The sequence below is a fragment of the Euwallacea similis genome, chromosome 32 (genome assembly GCF_039881205.1).
Source record: "Euwallacea similis isolate ESF13 chromosome 32, ESF131.1, whole genome shotgun sequence".
In the NCBI taxonomy this organism is placed as follows: Eukaryota; Metazoa; Arthropoda; class Insecta; order Coleoptera; family Curculionidae; genus Euwallacea; species Euwallacea similis.
The window spans coordinates 1,662,789-1,684,273 of NC_089640.1; the positions used below are offsets into that span (position 1 = coordinate 1,662,789).

At 34.8% G+C, this 21,485-nt stretch overlaps 1 protein-coding gene across 10 annotated transcripts; it reads right to left on the reverse strand.

Annotated features, from left to right (window-relative positions):
- Positions 1-62: 62 nt before the first annotated feature.
- LOC136418083 (uncharacterized) lies at positions 63-21,343 on the reverse strand. Of its 10 annotated transcripts, none has more exons than XM_066404008.1 (20): positions 21,025-21,343; positions 20,280-20,381; positions 19,891-20,072; positions 18,763-18,926; positions 13,233-13,374; positions 12,509-12,606; positions 12,149-12,318; positions 11,937-12,032; positions 11,647-11,883; positions 11,410-11,577; positions 10,017-10,129; positions 9,820-9,941; positions 9,598-9,720; positions 9,069-9,547; positions 7,204-7,386; positions 5,516-5,650; positions 5,190-5,440; positions 4,765-5,014; positions 4,481-4,613; positions 63-4,423 (listed from the first exon to the last, which is right to left on the reverse strand). In XM_066404008.1, the coding sequence occupies exons 1-20, from the start codon at positions 21,139-21,141 to the stop codon at positions 4,371-4,373; spliced, it is 3,318 nt and encodes a 1,105-aa protein (XP_066260105.1). In that variant the 5' UTR covers positions 21,142-21,343; the 3' UTR covers positions 63-4,370. The 10 variants fall into 10 exon arrangements, with proteins under 10 accessions (XP_066260105.1, XP_066260102.1, XP_066260104.1 ...); XM_066404005.1 differs by having other exon boundaries at positions 12,482-12,606; XM_066404007.1 differs by having other exon boundaries at positions 13,221-13,374.
- Between the last annotated feature and the right edge of the window lie 142 nt (positions 21,344-21,485).

The following is a 21,485-nucleotide window of genomic DNA, read 5'->3' on the forward strand; positions in this document are numbered from 1 at the left end:
CTAGAGCATAAACTCTTTTCTATTTTGGTACATAGATGCGTGGTCAAAAAACCAACAGAGGATAGAATAAATAATCATTTATTTTTTCATAAAGCAATAAAACATTGGTTTCGGAAAATCATAACAATCATGTATCGGCTCCGAAGTAACTGCGCCATAACTTTATTGTTTAAAATTACGCAATCCAGCTGAGCTGTATTTTAAGATACATTTTAATATTCCAGCAGCTTTTCTAGCAAGATGTTCTGTTTACAAACCTACATTATTTTCGGCATAATATCGACACTCAAACAAGTGTTTGTACTTTTTAGAATAAAACGACTGAAATTAGAGGAATTTTTCATATGAATTTGAACTGAAGAGACACTGTATCGGAATTAAACAGAAACTGAAGTATGAATTTCTCAAATAATTGGTAATATATTATTTATAAACTCTTTACAAAAAGTAAAGGAACTTTTCTTTCAAAACATATGACTTCTCCGAGAACATACTGCTGAACTATCCTTGCCAGGTTCAGAGTACCTTTACGAAATACTGAATAATAAAATACTGGCTTACATAAAGGCTAGATTACTGCATGGATTACAGGAGGACAGTTACAGCAATATGCTTCGCATTAATATATCCTAAAATTGTAAAAACAAAAACATAACAAATATTATACAACTTTAGGTTAGTTCTATTATCGTACCGACAGGAGGTGGCCTGTAATTCCCTTATTTTGGCGATAGGAAATTCGTTTTTAGCAACTGCAATACAAGGCGGGTCCCTCCTTTGCGTAGGTAACGAACGCATTGTCAAAAATAAATAATGATTTCGTATAAAAACCTATAGTGAAAAATCTTCTAAGGTTCAAAAAACAACTAGTCCTCTTAAAAAACTAAACGTATTGTTTTTTAGCCATTTGCATTATCTTTATATTTATAACTATACATACTTTACATTTTTCGTGATTACTTTATTCTCGGCTGGATTAACGTTATTTACTCTTATTACTCCTGACTATACAAACAGCTTTGTAATTGTAGTAATTTTAGTTTCAACGATGACATACTAATGACCGATCTGCTAATATTTGGCAAAGGCAGGTGGAAAGTACTGAAAATTAGTAGAGTAATAAGTTAAATCAACTAACCCAACATTTATTGGTTCCAAGTTTTGTTTACCACGTACCAACGAACCTTTCGACCACTTGTAGAAATTGCTGAAAAATCATAAGGATGTTTTATCGTTAGAAAGGTTACAAAACAGGTACTTAGCACAATAAAAGTAGCCCTCAGGTTCTCGCTATAAATTGCTTAACGTTCTAGTCGGTTTTCGATATTTTTTGTTCGGAGCTCTTTCGACAACCTGTACAAGTGTCGAATATCAAATTTATTAAACACCTACAATGACCCGCACGGGCTGACCAAAACTATATCAAAGCTCATAGATGCTCAACCGTGCAGAACATTGCAATACCTACCTACGTTAGAATATCAAATATTTTATTAATTCTCAAGTAGCGGCATTCCTACACCTCAAATTTTACCATATATGAGATCAGAAGCGCGGCAAAGGTTTGATACGTCAAGGTCGGCTCTTTTTTCTTTTAGATTGTTTGGGAATTGTCTTAGTTGGCAAACAACATAAAAGAAGAAATTCACGTATAGAACAGATTTAAGATCAGCTCTCGATTATCGAGATTTTAAATTGGAATATGTCGTATATTTCTGCTTCATTAATAATACGTCTTTTTCGAGAAGGCTTCTAGGCAAACTACGTATTTGCTATTACTTTTGTAAAAAAAAACAGCCCTTGTTGTGAATGAGCTTTTTGGCTTGGAATGGTGACGTGTGATTTGACGAATTTTAGGAAGCTAGAACCAAAAATCAACTAAGAAGAGACCACGAGGTTCTGCTTCACTTTGGCATGTTTAAAGTGGATACTAAAAACAAGCTCACTGAAAATAGTTTCGTATTATAGGGTGTTTTCCACGGTGAAATTTGTAAAAAGGAAAAAAAGGTAGTGACAAGGGAGAAAAAATATTCCCCAAACTTGTTTTTCTGAGCAAAAATGCGTTTTCTTAACAATGTCCACAACCAGGAAAAATTTGTTATTAGATTTCTTTTTTGGAGAAATTGCTATTGACGTATGTATCTCCCAGAGTTACGTTGCCAAAAAGTCCATTCCGCTTTCTGTGCCACAATCGCTTACAATTCCAGAAGCCTTTGTACCAGACCAATTTGTTACCCTACAAAAAGTATCACATATATCCAACAACACACAAGGATAGTTTCAACTTACTATTAAAAGTATATCTCTTGATTCCCTTGTTTAATGAATGGTAAATTTACATTATGTATATTGCCCTTTAACCGAGAAAAATCAGCATTCAGCAAAATATATTGCGCGTTTGACTACAACCTAAGCACTGTGTAATCTCTGTATAACAAAAAAAAATCCACATGGATTACGTCTAGCTGAGAGCTTCGAACAGAAACACACTAGATATGGAAGAGTATCACTTTCAAATAACAAAAATCTAAAACGGTCATTTTTAATTTTTGGTTGAATTCCTGCTCTTGAGAATTATTAATAGTCCCTTAGTTGCGGATTTACCGTTGGCAAAATCTCCAAGAGCAGGCGTATTTACAAATCGGTTTTCTTAAAGTATTTTGTGTCAAATACGACCTCGTTAAATATGTTACATAATATGTATACCATTCATACTTGTATTATTTTCACTATTTATACATACAGCATTACGTCGTTATTACAATATTACCTTCATATTTTTTGCAAATTTTTCTTCCGTTATATAAAAAAAAAACAGCAAACGAGACCCGCTTCAAAAACCATACCCCCGTGTTTTGGTTTCTTTCAATAAACCATAACACTTTCACACAGATTATCACAATAATACGTGTTGCATCAAGAGCACACGCAAATGCACGGAAAACTGGTTTTTAAAACGGGGCAATAGATTATTTTTACTAGCTTAACTCAAGGCGTAGTCCGATTTATCCCGAAGTTGCTCCGTTAACGAGTTCTTCATTTGATACCGCCAGGATATATAAGGGTGAGCAAACACAGAAGTTAAAAAAGAGAACTTGCACTGATAGGTCCAAACGACTGACCTTGAATTAAGTCTACCACACCATGAATCACATATATTTATTTGTTAAATGAACTTTCTTAAAGTGTGAAGTTTGAGTGAAAACGAAAAACTATGTGACGAGTCGCGCCAGTCTTCATTTTAGAAAATAAAGAACTTGTGTTACTCTTAATATTGAATTAAAATCGATAATGCGTGTATAGCAAAAACTTACCTTAAAGACTGGATATGAAACCTTCAACACCACACGCATTGAAGAGTAATTACATATGAACCAACGTACGGTGAAATTTAATCTTAAAAAAACTGCTTTTAAAGAACTCCGCGACCCACCAGAGAAGACGGGAACAGGTCCTTACGTCCTGCCTCATTCAAAGTTTACCATAATTTTTACGACAGAAAAATGTCCTTTTGAAATGGTAAACCACGCAACGCATGACTTTGACATAGAACGTAATTTTTTTACAAAAAATACCATTCTGCATTATGTAATTGTATATGTAACGGTATCAATGAAGAACCACGTAGGTAAAAAATTACTAGTGACGAGCGCGACACCATCCAGCATCTATAGTCAGCCATGATTTGACGATTTCGTACAAAAATTAAACTCTTATTTCAGTTTGTTAGGAGTAAACGAGAGTTCTACTCCACAAAACTCCTAATACTTCAAACGCAGCGTGTTTTCTGTAAGCAGTATTACCTTCTGAAATACCATTCTTTTCAAGATTACTATTATCACAAACTACATTGAATAACAAATTTTTCGGTGCTAACTCAAATGCGTGGTCTATTTTTAACATAATCCAGAGCGCTTTAAAGTAATAAGGTGTAAGAACGAGTAGTATTTGCGTAAGCCCACGATGACTGCTTACAAAAATCACCATGTATAAAGTAGTCTTAAAATAATAATCATCAGTAAGCCTTCAAAATCATAAGCCAATACAGCGAACTACCAGCCGGCCCCAAAATGTTTCCGTTTACCTGCTAATACATCTTGGGGCCTCCAACGTCAGCTACCCTCTCCAAATTTTGATGGTGACATAGTTTGAGTTTAGTAAACGGACACTATTCAGTAAACAGTTCTTTCCACGCGATTTTAACAATACTCCAAAGTTTATGTCTTGACTAGTAGATAATATTTTTATAATATTGTTCGCTTTTAATAAACGAGCTTATTAAAAGTTTCCTTCTATTTAACTTACTTAAAAATAGTCTTAAGCACTCTCGACTATATTGTCACTTTCACTAAACAAGTCTCCGAGCTCTTTTATACACTGTCCGAGTAATAGGGTATTTGTTGATTTAATACACTTTCCCAGGCTGGAATTATTTGATTTCACGGATTAAGCAAGCCCACATCGCAGAAATATTACTTACCAGTTAATATGAAGTTAACGATTTTGTCATGGTTGTGTTTCGGAGGGCCTCTGTCAACTGGAGGCGGTTTATACCGCCTAACCCAATCCTCTCCCTGATAGGGCGATCGTTCTATGTTTTCTTGACTCACATCCTAGAAAAGAAATGCCATGCTATTGGCGACACCATTTAACTTCCTGTATATTTGGACATGTTACGATTTTATGGCCCATAAAAATTGACAACATTTCTCCCAGCGATTGACAAACGATGAGAAATCGCGGCAAAAGCGTGTGAATACTTACATTCTCACTAACGTTTGGTTCACTAACTACTATGCTATCAGACTGTCGAGGTAATAAGGCATCACCATCGCCTCTGCAGTCCTCCAAGAGTAATTGCTCGTTAATGTCAAATCCAAAGACAAGGCCTGAAGGCACTTCCTTTGATAGACCCGACAAAATTACAACCGGTGGAGGACCATCGGTGGATTGAGATAGTGCTGATGTAGGCTGAGGGAAACTTGAAGACGAATGTGGCAATTCGTCGCAGACCCTAAATGAACGATTTGTTTATGAAACTCCTGCACATGACTCAAAAACAAATCTCAGAGATATCAAATGCACGAATTGGTTTTGACGCAAATTTCCATTAAACACCATAATTTTTTTTATTGGCACTACTTCGTAAATGTTTATAAACCACTGATAACAATAAATACACCCATTACCCGTTAACCAGCTTGCTACTCGCTCCCCGTTCCTCCAAATTAGTATCACAGACAGACGCGGCCACGTTTTCGCCCGCAAAGGTTCTCGTCTCACTATTTCTGCTTTTTGGAGTACTTCCACTGTTGTTGATGACCTTTTTCCTCTTCCCCTTATTCCCTGCCGAATCCATAGGCGTTGAGGTGGCATTGGGAGTTATAGGTGTGGAAGGAGGATTTGTGTAAGACACTTGTGTGGAATTTTGAGGTGTGTCCTAATTAGAGACGATAGTAGGTCAAGTGGCATAAGTCAATAACGCTTTATCAAATCTGACAAAACTACTACTCACATTGGCATTACATGACGAATTTACGCTTGAACAATTCATTAGCTGAATCTTCTCTATGGCAGACACTTCCATAATGTCCGGAGGCATGCGCTGGGTGGCGTATTGGGCGGAATCCCTCATGAGCTGCGAAAAGAACTGGAATAAGGTTGAGTAGATGAGATCATGTGATTAATGAGTGTGTCGAACTCTTGGTTGTGGTTTGTGTATGTTTACAGATAAGTGTGCCCCGATGCTTTCAACTGTGTGGTGATTATGAATGTTTTCTGCAGAACGAAATATATGAGGTGCTTGATGCAGGTGATTAATTGAGAGCATTTTGTCTAAAGCAAAAACGTGTCGTTTATTTAATTCTTTGTGAGATGAGTGTGGATTGTAAAAAAAAACACAAAAAATCTCCTTTTCTTTGATTTCAAGGCAATTTTTTGAAACCATCTCCAACACGATCCACAATTTTTAAGCCTTCACCACGATTTGTTTCATTAAAAATAATTCCTATGTTAGTTATTAAGTATCTATTACAGTATAGTCACTAATTACCATTAACCCCGTATTGAACTCCCACTTATTAAACCTAGCATATACATATTCGAAATTCAGAAATCGAGGAGGCTAATTTGAGAAGTCCGCATTTTTACACATCACACTATTTTTGCAGATAAAGTAAAAAATAACAATACTTACAAAAGCTAAGATATCACCAAATTTGTGTTATATCTGTATACGACAAAGTTGTAATTCCAAGTAGATAATAATTTACCCCCTAGCTTATCACTCCCGTGCCCCAAAACAGAAATTACTACACCATCCCATCGACCACCGCATCAAAACTTGAAAGTCGACAGCAATTTCGGTTATGGTAGACATAAAAAATATGGGCAATAAGTATTTGCTACATAAGTGAACATCGATGTTAATTGATGATTACGATTTCAGTTTGTTATAGACATTAGGCGTGTAAACACAACATAATTGCGAATTACATTCTCAAACCAGACCTTTTTTAATTTGCGAATCGTAGACTGAATACATTCTTCGTCGGTACATTACGTGAAATCCAGATTTCCTGTTTGCATAGAAAAAGTCGTCGTGAACAGAAAACATCAATCAGTCCATTGTCGAATCCTAATCGTAATCAAATACTTCTATCTTAAGTAACGAATACGTTCTATATTAACCTAACTATTATATGCATTAAACAAGACCTAATGGTTATTATTCTAGAGGTAATTCACAAGCTCCAAGCAAAATTCTTCAAATAACGTGTTAGCACAAATTAAAGTCCGAGTTAGAACAAAAAGCATAAAATTTGTAGGTTACACATCGCCATTAGCACAAAAAGCTTGACAACAAAAACCATAACCAAGCCCAAAAAATATGAAGAATATTGTTTGCCTATCGAGTCTACTTTGTTGCATATTTATGGGCAACAGTGAGTGAATTGTGTGATGATAAAATACATATGTTTATCTACAGCACAGACCATACAACTATTGCTTAACCAATATTGAATTATCATATATCTAATGAGATTGGTTACCACACAATGATTAACTCATTATGTAATAACTGAAATAACCCCAAATAAAATAATAGCGACTTTGATTGAACAAAGATCTGAGATAGACTAGATAGAGATAATTAAACAAAAAATATTCCGCATGAAAGCAACTAAATGAGCCTGTACTCACCGATTCAGAAACATCACTCTGAGCTCCAAAGAAGCCCTGAACACTATTATTAGGAGGAGATAAGACCGGTTCATTTCCGCCCACAGTTCCTCTATTCCGTCTTTCTTTAGGAATTGCGCTACCTTGGCGCTTGCCAGTAGCTACCAAAGACGAACTGGATGGCGGCAAAGTTGAGGCCTGAACCTACAAATTTTACGAAATTATATTCCAAGTTTCGACCATATTTCAACCTTATTAAACTTTTAAGACCAAAATCTTATAGTTGCTGAGAGGCCTTGCATAGGAAATCTGTGATGATGTATCCTCTAATGTGAATGTTTACCTCTAATATGGCGAATAGATGATTTTTTAGCCTTACTAGAACAATTTCGTGTTCTTTTAGATCTTTATATTGGGACACTGTATATTATTTGGCGTATCGTCACCGTCCTTAGACCGCTGAGCTGTCCGCTCGCAAAAAAGGCTGTAAAGATGTTTGGAGGCCATCGCATCATTGTTACCGTTCAACCTATGACTAGTACTTTTAAAAAAGGCAGATTATAAAGTTTTTTGTATCTTTTCGTACTGACATCGATTCTTAAATGATTAAGCCAAGTGGTAGCACGACAAACAAAATATTGGTAATACTGAATACACTAATAATCAACTGTTCTTTTATTTGAATAACTCGTAAGATGCGTACGTCACTAACCTTTTTCTCCTTTTGAGGCGCGTTTTTCCCTCCAAAGTAAAATAATATGTACAATTACGAAATTACGAATTCCAATTTACGAAAAAAAAGCGATTTTGATCAATTTTTGTTGCTGAATGATGAATTTCTAAAGCTTAGGAGATTCCCTTCTCGAGGAATTTCATTTGCGAAAAAGTAACCTCGTTTTAAGATTGAATTTATTTATTTATTATTGTTATTTTTTTAATTATGGAAACTTAATTTGGCTAAATTCAGTATAAACAAATCGACACGTAGTTTTGCAACGATATGTCACATAGGAGCGATGCGTTACGCAAAAAGCCTTTGGAAACTAAAGAATAACGCTTCCGTTGTCAGTATTAGTGACGTCTGCGTTTTCTCCCATGTCACGCTCGAAAATTATTAAATTTCGACTGAAAATGTGTGAAAAATTCGAAAAAGTTTGTGTGTACCTAAACATTAATTAAATAGAATCGTATGGAATATTCGTACGGGATTATGCCTGATTGAAAACGGATAAACATCGAACTTTCAAAATTCGATTACAGTTGACAATACCGTAAATATCGTCTCGTTTGCATTTGGGTCTCCGAAGTCACACGATCGCCGCGAAGCATTCCTAGATAGAGCTCAAATTCAATCGAAGGAAAAGTTTTGGCCATTGAAAAGAAAAAGTCATAGGCGGACGTGAGACCGGGCAGTTCAGCAGGTGTTGTATCGAAAATAAACAGTAACTGCAACTTCTCTTCTCAATGGCTGAAGAATGACAGTTTTTTTAACAGGATTCCAATTCTAGAAAGTTTATTTGGGGTAAGTCGTTGGTAATTGATATTGTACCTAATTTAACCTCTCTACGTTAATTTTATTTTCTGTGTTGGCGATCACCCAAAGTGGTTTTTATCACTGTTTATGTCCTTCCTCAAGTATGTATACGCTGTATATTATTTTGTTTCGTGTATCGGCACGGTGCTTAGAATGGCAGACGGCGTTTTAGGTATAGAAAATATTGATTTAATATGAATTTAAACACAGAATAGGAAATAAAAAACTCCAAAAAATACTTTTTCATCACCAAAAAAAGCTTTTTCATGAACATTTCAAGTCTATATCTATATGAGTTACATCCAAGTTAATTAGAACCGAGAAACACTATAGGGAAAAAATCAAAACTTACCTCAATTGTCGGTACCGTCCCTGGTTGAGAAGTGTCACCTGACACGTTTGGCACCGCCACACCAGTTTTATCGAGAACAGTGGCCGATTTCTCACGCACAAAAGCATCTTCGTAACTCAAAGTCGATTGCACAGCCTTATCACTTGTAGAAGAATTCTGAGTTTGCAAGCTCACAGTCGTCGTTTTGGTGACTGAACCAGTAATAGCCGGAAAACTCTTTATATTGTTCACGTCCGGTACCACGATTTTGTTTGTACGGCTACCGCTCTCCGCGTTGATCGCACTTGAACTTGAACTGGCAGAACTAAGCGGGGACTTTTCCTGAACGGAGATTATCTGGGCAGTAACGTGGGAAGTCCCGGTATATTTGATGTCAGTTTCCGGTTGATTCTTTGTGGGTTGAGGTGACTTTTCCTTGTTCATTGGCATTGGACGCTCTTGCTTCTCTGGACTGGGTTTCTTCTTCTCGCTGTTTTTGGCTATAAATCAAGCTAGAATTCGAAGTAAATACGAGATGTGAAACTTATACCTATATCCGCGTATGAGATAGGGCCGTCCATAGGTAAAGAATGCACCGAGTCGACATCTGAGGAAGAATCGTTGCTCTTCTCACTGTGTGGCATCGATTGTGTAGTTTTTGCATTAGAAATACCTGCATTAAAAGAACATACAAAATTGTATGTAAATACACTGATTTTATAAGTAAACTATACATTTCTCAAATCAAAATATGAAGTCACATAAAACTTACCCACTATTACAGCTCCTAAGTCAGGGGTAGGAGCTCTTCTTGACCTTCGATCCTCGTGACTCCCCGATGAAAAAACTCCACCGGCAGATAAATTTTGCCTTGCCCCACTTGCACTGCTTACACTAAACAAAATAATTATACAAAAAACATATTAATATAGAACAAGTATAGAAAAAAACATGACTTCGCCGGCTTACCTATTTCGACGCTTTTTGCTCTTTTTCTTTGGCCTCGTAACTTCCCAAGTATCAGTTGACGTCTCCAGATTTTCCAGCGATGAAGCATTATACAAAGCTTGAAACGGGTGAGGCTAGAAATTAATTAGAAACATATATATAGAACAGAATCAATAAGACAGGAGGAATATTTGTAAGACTTAAATTCCATGTCTGTAGGTAATGATACTTCAGCAGCAATTCCAGGACAAAGCAGAATTTTTTAAATGTTTTAATCTTCGTAGGTATCAACATTTTTATAATTTAATACTTAATCACAGGAACAGGCGTACTACTAAGAGAAATACGAAGCGAAAACGAAAACCTTACACAGATTTTTTTTTCCTTTATAACAATCCACAGAATTTGAACATGGGAGAGATGTCCTGGGACACGTCTTGGGATACCTCTTAGCGAAGATAACTTTATGACCCAAATTCTTGAGTCAATATTTTCCCCCATAATGATTGTTGCGGTATTCATGCTCGACTACATTTCGTTTTGGAGTCTACAATTTATTAAAGTATCATGACTGGATGATTTGCGAAATCACATAATTAATGAATGTGATAAATTACACCCGAAATCTTGATGACACCACATTTGATGTCATGCTATGGCGGCATTTCCAGCATTTACTAAAAACGATCAGAAGAGTAAATAATGTTTTTATTGGACCCGTTCGGCAGAGTCAAAAGTTGTGTAACTGCCGGCATTTCTGCTGAGTGACACACTACCCATCAAATACATTTAAATGGAAACTGACATAATTTTTGCTTCGAATTTCACACGGTTGTACAACAGTTGCACAAGTGTTACATCTGCCGAATATGGCCATTAACTTCAAAAAGCTTTGGAAAGAAGACCTCAGGAACTATTTTGGGTCAATATAGGAAGGATACTGACCGAACCCACAAGACCCCCAGGATTGCTAAAGACAATAATTTGGGAGGTAAAAGTCTTAAAGTGGGCGGACATATTAAGTGAGACTCTCTTGAAGTGGAGAATGGATTACGGAAGAGAGCATGGGATAGCCCGGAAGGCAGAACTCTTAAATCAGTCCAAATTCCGGTCCAATTTAAAATACTTAAATTACGGAAATTTTCCTTTAAAACCCAAAACCACCTAAAAATTATCAAAAAATAAAGAACCGAAAAAACCTGCATACCTACCAAAATGTATCAAAAGTTAAAACAAGCTATGATTGAATGCAACTGAAATCCTAGAACTACGTAATGATTGGTTAAGTATTAAAAGGTCCAAAACTAATGTCTAAATCGAAAATAAATACAAAGAAAAAATATCTGAAACTCTCCTTAAACTCCATGACAATTCTGCTTCACAAATATTTTTTATATGTACATAGAAAAATTACCTCGACATTGCCCCAAGATCTCCTTTCTCTAGCCCTATCGATGGATGGTTTGTTACCCCGTAAAACCACATTCTCCTCTTCCTTGTCTTGCTTATTTTTATTACTGCTGAATGCTTCAAAGTCTCTGTCCAATTTCATTCCCGAAATTTCACCAAGAGAATTGCTCTTCTATAATTAGAAAAAAATCTTGAGTAAGTTACAAAAATCATTTTTTATAAGAGGTACCAACCAACTTACACTTACCTTCAACTCGTGCCGCCCGTCACCCCCCAATTGACCCCCCACATCTTTTACACTCGATTTGGTATGCCTTTTTTTACCAGCTTTAGAACCCCCATCCTCTGACGCATGCTGTTTATGCAGTTGCTTGGATTTAGACTGAGCAGCACGAGATTTCATATTATCAGTGGTTCCTTCAATAAATTGCAAGAGCTGGTCAACGTTGTTTATTATTTCCGATTTATGGCCTTCGATCTAGTGAAAAATAAGTCTTTATTTTCAGGTTTAAGAGATATAAAAAAACTCACGTTTTCCGACTGTAAAACTACTACATTTTTATCACTTTGCTTCTTTTTCTTTTTTTCTTTAGTTTGATGAAGAGCATTGCCGTTCTCGTCAACTTTCTAAAAATAAAAAACAACTATTTTATGTAACAATAAAAAAAACAACAAAAAAGTTCTGGTAACAGGCCAACAAAATAATTTTCATTGAAACAACGAAATTAGATTATAACTCTTACCTTCTCATCCAAACAAGAAGCTTTAACTGGGTACGCAGGAATGATCACCTGACACTTGCTGTTCTGTATCACCTTAGCCACAGTACTTGCATCTAAGAGCTTGTTCTTGTCCGAAGTATTTTCCAACTCTAGCGGCAATGGGTCGTCTACATTTGAAGTACGATTACCAGCTGCACAGAACAATTAAATTTAAGACAAACTTCCGATACTCCGTTGAATGAAATAAAAACTCAAGGGTACTATTTAATTTTTGTTTAAAAATTTTTATCTTAAAAACATATCTGTAGAAGCAAAATGAATACTGTTTGAGTAATTTTATACAATTATGCTTACATTGCTGGATATGTAAGGTAGCCTTACTAGTATATTTCGGTGTTACGGTTGAAATGTGAGTCTCAGGTGAAGCAGCTCCAACTTTGCTGGGACCTCCTCCATCAATGAATCGTTCTTCGTAGCCCCTGAAAAGACAAAATAACAAACCATCCGCAAGAGAAGTTTAATGTACAGTTCATTGATTTTTAACCTAAGCTTCAATAGAGCTGCAAAGCTCAATAATGCTAATGATTCAATAAAGAAGCTTGATGGATTATAACCTTAATAAATTAGAAATCCACACCCATAAAAGCGAAAAATAAACAGGCATTACTCACTTAATTAAATTGTTTAAAAGGCATGTTAAACCAACATATGAGCTCTGTAAATTTAATTTTGAGATTAATCCTCACCTCGCTGAGTTTCAGAACAACCTTCAAATGTTCACAAAAAAGCAGGATGCCTGTTTTTAGAACTTGCTAGACGTATGTTCACTCTCACACTTACAACATGTTCCAATAAACTTTGTCTAGATCCACCCTTATTTAAAAGTCAAAACAAACCATCAGAGATATTCTGTATTTTTACAACCATTGAAGAATCAAGTTCTAATAAAATATGAACTATTTCGAATTTTACTATGCGTAATTTTTTTTTTTTTAAACCCTTGTCTGATGATCAATTATAAATTCTTAAATTGTAGGTAGGTAGACACACCATCACCCTTGCCATCACCTAAACTAAACAAACTGATTTTTACCATACGATATACCTAGCAAGTAGATCATTTTCAAGCCTGTCCTTGTCCATGTCCACAACCACATATTCCTTGTCTTTCAATTCTTTACTGCGTTTGGCTTCCTCCAAGAAATCGCGGGAGGTCTCGCCAGAGTTGACATTGGAGGGGAGACTGCCTGTAAAAGATTGAAATGAACTTGGTAGAAGGAAACTACAGGATAATTTTGTTGGCTAGGTAAACCACCTGTTATAACCAAAACATATTAATATATGAAAGATGTACCAGCTGTTAGTTGCCTATAAGGCTTTTAATATTTAAAAATCGGATTTTAGCTCGCGTCACCACATGGAGTTGAATGTTTCATCCAACATTGGATACAATATGTTTTACTGAATTTATGTCCAAAATTCGGCGCATTAATTATTAAATATAAAATTTATTTTCTACTAGAAACAGGTTAAGTTAGGAATTTTTAACATTTATGCAGACTAATAGTCATTTATACAAGTGAAACCAACAACTGTTTATTGACAAGAAGACCAATTAGGTCTAGGAGCTTCAGCAAGTGGCGCAAGTTTTTGAAGCAAATAAACATATTTAGTTTCATAAAAAAATTAATTAAAATTTGAATAATATAAGCTCACACTTAGAATATCATAAAGCCTTGAATATTTGATTCCTAATATGTCAAAATTAAATAAAAACTATTAGATAAACTGGTACACATACTTAACTTTAATCTGAACTTTGACCATATTTCATCCGACTTGTACATTTCTAACCTTGCACCTTGCTTAGTTTATACATGAATAATGAACATTTATATCTGTAAGTAAAAACCATGAGTGAAACCTCAATTTTGTTATTTAGATGGAAAACCATAAAGTTATGATAAGAAAAGAGGAAAGGTGCTGGGAACACTGAATATGGATAAGACAGGAAACCACGGAACAGCTTGAAACAAAATGTTATGAAAGCTAAAAGAGGTATGAATTGGTAATATTCTAAGTTTGGAATTTTCAGTGTTTATGCAGAAGTAGGTACAATGGAAAATTGCAAACATATCTGCTTTGTAGTCATTTCATTTATTGTAATAAAGGATATAAGAGTAAAGAATTTGAGAAGGGGGCAAAGAAAAACAACTACTTTAAAGACTGATATACCTGCTGACATTGAACTATACCTTTTTGTCTGAATGAGTTAAAAATTCAGAAAAATTACCTATCAGATGCTATACCAAGAGTTTGTTTTTTATATTCTCTCAAAATTAAAAATTTAAAGCAGATTTCTGACTAAAAAAAGAATGACAAAAATGCAGGAATGTTGGATCTTATCAGCTGTTTCCTAATGATAGTAACACCAATTTTCAGAGGTTGAGAATTTTGCTTTTAATCTATTATTACAAACATATGAATAAGCACAATTATAAGTGCACTACAGTTGCATAAGCGGGAAAAAAGGGAAATCATTATGCCAGTTGTTGAAACTGGGTAACAAGAAAGCCAAAAATCGATCGTTCATTTATTGTACATATGAATAAAAAAGCTAAGGAGCTGAAAGACGTACGACTGATCCCCCCTGCCACTTACATCTCACCTGATTCCCGGTAACTGATTTGAATAGGCCGTTTTTGTCCTGATTTTCAACGGGATTTTTCAACAAGTTGGGATGATTCTCCGCCATGACGTTTCAATTTCGGTAGGCTCAAACGAACTACACGGCAGGAAAATTATTTAAAAACTCGTTGCTTACACTAATCTACACACTAAAACGTTCCAAAATTGGCAGTTTCACATTCTAAATGTATGTAAGACCCCCGAAAGGGCCCAAAACTAAAAAATATCTATACATTTACACGAAATAAAGAGGGCGAAAAAAATTTAACTTTGAGGTTAGATTCACCTGTCTGCCGTCTAGAGAAACATTAACATGTTGCCGGATTGTGAGGGGCTCGTCCGGTTTATCGATATTTTATCAGAGAGCAGTCGACGCACAACGCAAATGAAATATAACGAAAATGAATCGATGCACCTTGAATGAACGTCCTTGAATTCAATTCTAGTCCAGCCAATTTCTAGATAAGTTTCTGCAGGATTTTTTCATAAACATAAATAGAGGATCGATCGAGAAATACTAAAAAACATTAGAATTTGGAATACAGGCACGGTACACTGTTGCCAGAGTGGTACATGTACAATACTGGAGTCTACAGGGTGTCCAAAAATTCATATGCGCTACTCATCTCATACTCATTACGAAATTATCATTTTGTGCAGATTATAGCTAGTAGCTCATGGGTTACCCACTAGTACAAATCCAAGCTTACTAATGTATAAGCTTCACAAATATTGAATTATTTATTGTTGAAGGATTTATTGAATGTCGTTTAACTTCTGTGTGCATAAGACGATGTTTAGACATGCATCGTTCAGTGGAGCCAGTGCCATTGTAATTACTGGCAATAAAAAAATCTAACCGCTTTTACTATTTTTACCTGTACGAATTATTGCCATCAGTTTACTGTCACTTCAAAATTCACGTGTTTACACACGCAAAAACGTAAACCCCCCTTTAAGCAGGGTTTAGACATACATGGTTTATTGGCGCCGGTGCCAGCGTAATTGCTGACGCCAAAAGATAGCTAGATAGTGGCTCAAGCAACCGTAAATATCTCCTAAATGTGGAGAAATTGCCACTTTTTGCTCTTTTCGAATTAAAACGCGTAAAAGGGAATTTAACTGGTTGTAAGTTGGCTGTTGAAATCACTATTGAAAGTTAAATAACGATGCAAAAATTAGGGAAAATACCTGGTGTACAGCAAAAGTCAAGGGAATTAAATCGATAGAATAATATGGAAGAATTATTGCTAGAAATAATCTGGGATGAAACGAAAAACACCAAGTTGAAAACGACGATTAACAACCTCAACTAGCATTTCGTAAAGCACATAGAATTACGCAAATACAACAACTATATTCAATTAAAAGCAGGTTTGTGAACGTCCATGTATGTTAAACGAAAATATCAACGTGAAGTAACAAAAGAAATTAATTCACAAATCTCTGCCAGTATACGTTACTTTTAATTTTATTATTGCAAAATTAAAATTAGTTTTCAAATAAGCACAAAAGCGTATTAACCACAGATTCGCGCGAGATTCTGGTCAAGAAACAGAAAAATGTGCGTATTCGGGATGAAGGAGTTGGGCTGCAACTGGCAACTATGTATACTATATGTGTGCATTTTGTATAAATTCCATACGATTAGTAAATTGTAAAAGAGAAAATCTGACCTATGGTCCATACTTATTTAATTTCTTATTGCATAAGATCATGTAGTAATTAATAAAATTGGTATTAAGTTATACAATAACTGGGTTTAACAATTTATGCTACAGTTCTTAATGATGCGGACACGTTAAATTGAATTATACTTTTCTAACCAGAATTTAAATAGCGAATATTTCCCTGTTCTAATTTTATACGTAAAAGGAAATTGAACAGGATCACGTATTTTCTACAAAAATTTTCCAAAAATCTCACATCGTTAGTACCATATTGCTGGCTATTACTTAATGATTTGAAGACAATATCACTGGTGATCAGTAACCAGAACGGTCCCATGGTCAAGTCGATTTGATAAATAATTTTTAATGGGCGCGTAATTGCATATTTGATCTAATATGTTTGGGACAAAAATGTATACGCTTAGACAGAGTTCAGATTTCATTAACAAAATTCTTATTTGAAAAATATATACTTCATCTCCAGTGATTTTTGATCATTCATGTTTAAAGTCCATTTTATATTTAGTGCAACATGCAGCCTGTAATGTAAAATATCGACTAGGAAATTAGGAATATGGGTCGAGCCGGATGCATTTAATAAATAGGAGCGGCTACAAGAAATTTTGATTCTGCCAGTAAAACTGCATGATTAATATCACTTATTTTTAGATCTGCGAGCCTAAAATATATGTTAGCAGAAAGCGCTTTTTTCGATATTTTTTAGTAAATTAAATCAATTTATTCTCGATCTACAACAATGAATAGTGATAACGGTGAATACAATGTATAGACCTACCCCAACAAAAAAAAAATAACATGCATTCTATCAGCCGGTACTCAATCCTTAAAACCTATTGATATTGGGTCCTATTTCAGAACTAAACTGTTCAGTATTAAGGGTAAGACATGTAACAATCTTACCAGATTGATACTGCGGATCCCATTTTTTAAATTTTCCAGAAGACAGAGAATCTTCGGGGGGCTCGTCGAGTAACAAATACACAGCACGCACTTTATTCGCCTGAGAATCATACACCGAAAATGCCATTTGATCCACGACGCTTCTTCCATAAATAAATATTAAGAACTACATAACTACAATAGTCTTTGTTTCGGCCACTCAAGTTCCCGCACAAACACTTTCCACGTATTCCTTTTGTTTCCTCTAACAGTCCACAGTTAAATGAAACATAAACGTGGCTGTTTGCCGTGCGGTCGCACTACTACAACCACCCCCGGGTAGCATGGAAGCCCTCATGCAAATCTGCCATAATTAACACAATTGATTTTTTGTGCCACTTACTAAATTCATACCTACGAAGATTTTATCGTAAAAATAGGACTATTAACTGACCTCGAATAGTAATACGTCCGAGACATTTTAAATTCTAATCAAGATATTATAACTGGCATGTATATGGTAATCAATAGAACAATGACCGCAGAGAGGGCTTTAGTAATATAAATGCTATCAAAAATCACTGCGGGTCATTAGGTCATTTACATACGAGTATATTAATTTATTGGCTTGGTAAAGGCACCATAACTGCATGGATATTAACAACTCAACAAAGACTGATACGTTCATTACATACTTACACATATTATGCAAGTTTAAATTTCCTCTTAGGTGATAAACGGACATGCACACAGAAAAATTATAGGTACAGAGCCTTTCAACAATTAGGTAAAAAAAAATTTCATCACATTGCAAAAATTCTTATCAAAACAAGCCTCAGACGATAATAGCAAGCTACAGGTTTTTAAAGTTGAACGAATATTTTGTCACACCGATTACAACTATAGCATGCAAAATATACCAAATGCAAGTTTTATTGGATTAGAATGTGTTAGAATTCAAAATATTTGTGTGATATACGTCTGCTACTTACCGTCTCGAAACTACATTTTAAAAGTAGTTTTGTTGTATTTTTCAGACTTGTCCACGTGTCGCGATGTATATTAAAACAATGACTTAAATCATCGCCATTACAATAAAACAAAAATGTGAAAACATTGCTAGACGAATATCTCAATGATGCAACGAAATTGTACAAAACAAAGGAAAACCGTATTGGCAAAAAATAAAAAATCTATCATCGCTTTGACAAGCCCTAAATTTGATACACATAATTGGAATTTGATAAACAACTAGCACAACTATTTTAGATGCGTTTAGAGTAATTGCAGATTCTCGAATAGACTTTACTTCTTATAAATATATCAAGCGCATTCAATTTCACTCCTCCTCATTGGATACTTAAACGAATTACTTACCGCCTTCTCTCTGCCTAGCGCTAACTCGCACTTGATTACCCCCATAACTAGAAGATGCCCCACTTGAGCTTGTGCTAGATTTCCTAGCACCCCTTAAACGTCGACATGTAGCCTCATAAAGTTCCTCTTTCGCCAAATTGTCCAAGGAACCCCCGTGAGTGCCTCTGCAATAAATAATAGAAATTAATTTTCGGTTCAAGTTTGTTTTAGTTTCTTCCACGACCGAATAATAATACGTACATTAAAATAGATCGATTATTGCGTTCTGTAGCAACTTACCTAAATGAATAGTATCAAAAGTAATAAATACAATATAATGCTATTGACAAATGCAACCATACAATCATACTACTTTTTTGATTGATTGTTTCCTCATTTGTATGGAGAAATCGTTAATTAATTTACTACTCATTAAAAGAAGGCGCATTCATTGAAACAATAAATTTACACTTATAAATCAGCCTGAAGGAATAATATTGTCAGAAACACAAATCAGCAACATGAGATTATTTTATTAATAAGATTTAACTTAAAATTGTCCTGAAAAATCATATACCGTTAGACAATCTAAACGATAAAGCAGTAAAAGTTAGTCAAACATTGTTGGGTCAGACCATAACAAGAATAATTATTATGACAAAAAAGCACAAATGTATTTAGAATTATACTTGATTTATGACTTTCGGTGTCCCACGGGGTAACTACAAATTAAATAAGTAGTTCACACATCAAACTTGAGCCAATATAAAATTTAAATGGCGCAATAAAATCTCTTAGAAATATGACAATAAATTATACAAAGGTGCTTTATATGTTTCAGAAAAAACACAGTTGTTGAATAGTTCAAATTTTCTTCCATTGGATCCTTTCGGCTTGTAGATTTTAGGGTTTCATTCATACTAAGGTGTAAAAATATTAATAATAATGCTTTTATGAGATCATGCCCCATTACTACTCACTGCTCCATTAACTTATTTTTTTTCCTTTTATTTCCATGCTTCTAAGGTGCTGAAAGCTAAACACTTATTTCACCATGACAGTCATTTAGTAAAAGTATCATTTGCAGTATAATAAACATAATAAGTGTTTGGTTACTAAAATGAGAAAAAATATCTTAGTATTACACACCTTTCACTAACACTCCTACCCATAAGGCCAGAGCTGGAAGGACCTGCATATCTGCGACCCCTAGGCCCCCCACTATGGCGCTGTCGCCGGGCTGCAGGGTTGCAATGCCTTACAAGCTCCGATCCACCAGCAGAAGTAGCTCGAGCAATGCGCTCTGTTTCTTCAGCTTCCAGAAGTAAGTCCTGTTCATGTTAAAATTACTCAATTTTTAAAATTTTAAATAATCTTACTCTGGTCCAGTTGCCAAAAATTTAAAGGAAAAATTATTTATACTAAATTATCAAAAATTGGAATTAAAATTTTCTCTGAAATAATGATTATAAATGCTGAATGCCATTTATAGTAATGGAGGAGCTCTAAAGTAAGCTAAGCACTACTAATACACTTACATTAAATAGCTCACTTTTGCCTTCTCTGTCTTTAGGGTTCTTGTAGTTAATAGCTTCATCCAGCAAAGCCTTCAGCTCTCTATCATTCAAATTTGATAGAGTCTATAGTCAAAAAAAAGATGCTAAAATTACTAAAACTGTCAAATCACAAATTAAATTAGAATTATTCTGCTTCTAAGTATATTTCAATTTACACTGCAGTTTCTGATATGTCCTAATACCACTTTAATTTATTTTAGACTTTCCAAATATTATTGGAAGTTTATTTGGAATATTCAAATACCTAAATACCTACCAATTCAATTCAATACAATCAATAAGTAATAAGAATTTTTAGGTAAAATAGGGAAAAACAGTTCACAGGACCTAGCATTCTTAAATTTAAAAACTTTAACAATTATTTTAATACATGTAACACTTATGCTTGAAAATGTGAAAATATTATGGGTAAACCCATATCCCAAACCTAAACTTTTTAAAGTGAAACAACTAATATTTCCTTAAAAAGACTATGAAAATCAAAACAAATAATACTTAATTTTTAAATTTACCTAAAATTTAAGATGACTGGGCAATCCACTAGCGTAGTGTAGGTTTTAATGGATATGGACATGTAGGCAGTGCATTTAAAAAGAGGTTGTAAACAAAAGTGTTTCAGTTTACATTATGCACAGAGGTGATGTCTATCAAGTCAAATAATTGCATCTAGGAATATGAATACAAGTAGCTAACACAGTTAACTTACTTTTTCATCTTTTTGAGGCTCCTTGGGCTTTAACTTATCTTCATCGTCCTTGTTTTTATTGGCAGGATTTTTATCATTATCTGGCAATGGGGCCATGTCCAGAATGCCCTGTTCCATAAAGAAGCCTACACTTAATACGCCAAAAAACTTATTTAGATGCTTGCCGTGGCATTTTCACCACAATGCATTTTGTGCTGATAATATATTAAATTAATTAATAAAGATGTTTTTATTATAAAGTGCCGAAAAAGCAGTACAAATTAAGTACAATCACATTTCTCGTTTCCGCCATTATTATTACACAAATACAAATTGACATTATTAAGACATTGGATATTGACAGGTACGTTAGAATGACAAAAAAAGAAAGATGTCATTTGTCGTGCAGCAATAAACGTTTTCGAATTACATAGAAGGAGTAGGGAGTAATAGAATAAAGAGTTCTGGCAGTGTTGCCAGCA

Excerpts from the sequence above, each read along its gene's own strand:
- LOC136418083 (XM_066404003.1), bottom strand. The coding sequence starts at position 21,141 with ATGGAACAGGGCATTCTGGACATGGCCCCATTGCCAGATAATGATAAA. Across the intron at positions 12,319-12,481 it reads TACCTTACATATCCAGCAAT|CTGGTAATCGTACTTCAAAT; the intron begins GTAAGCATAATT and ends TGTTCTGTGCAG. Across the intron at positions 10,130-11,409 it reads GATCTTGGGGCAATGTCGAG|CCTCACCCGTTTCAAGCTTT; the intron begins GTAATTTTTCTA and ends ATTAATTTCTAG.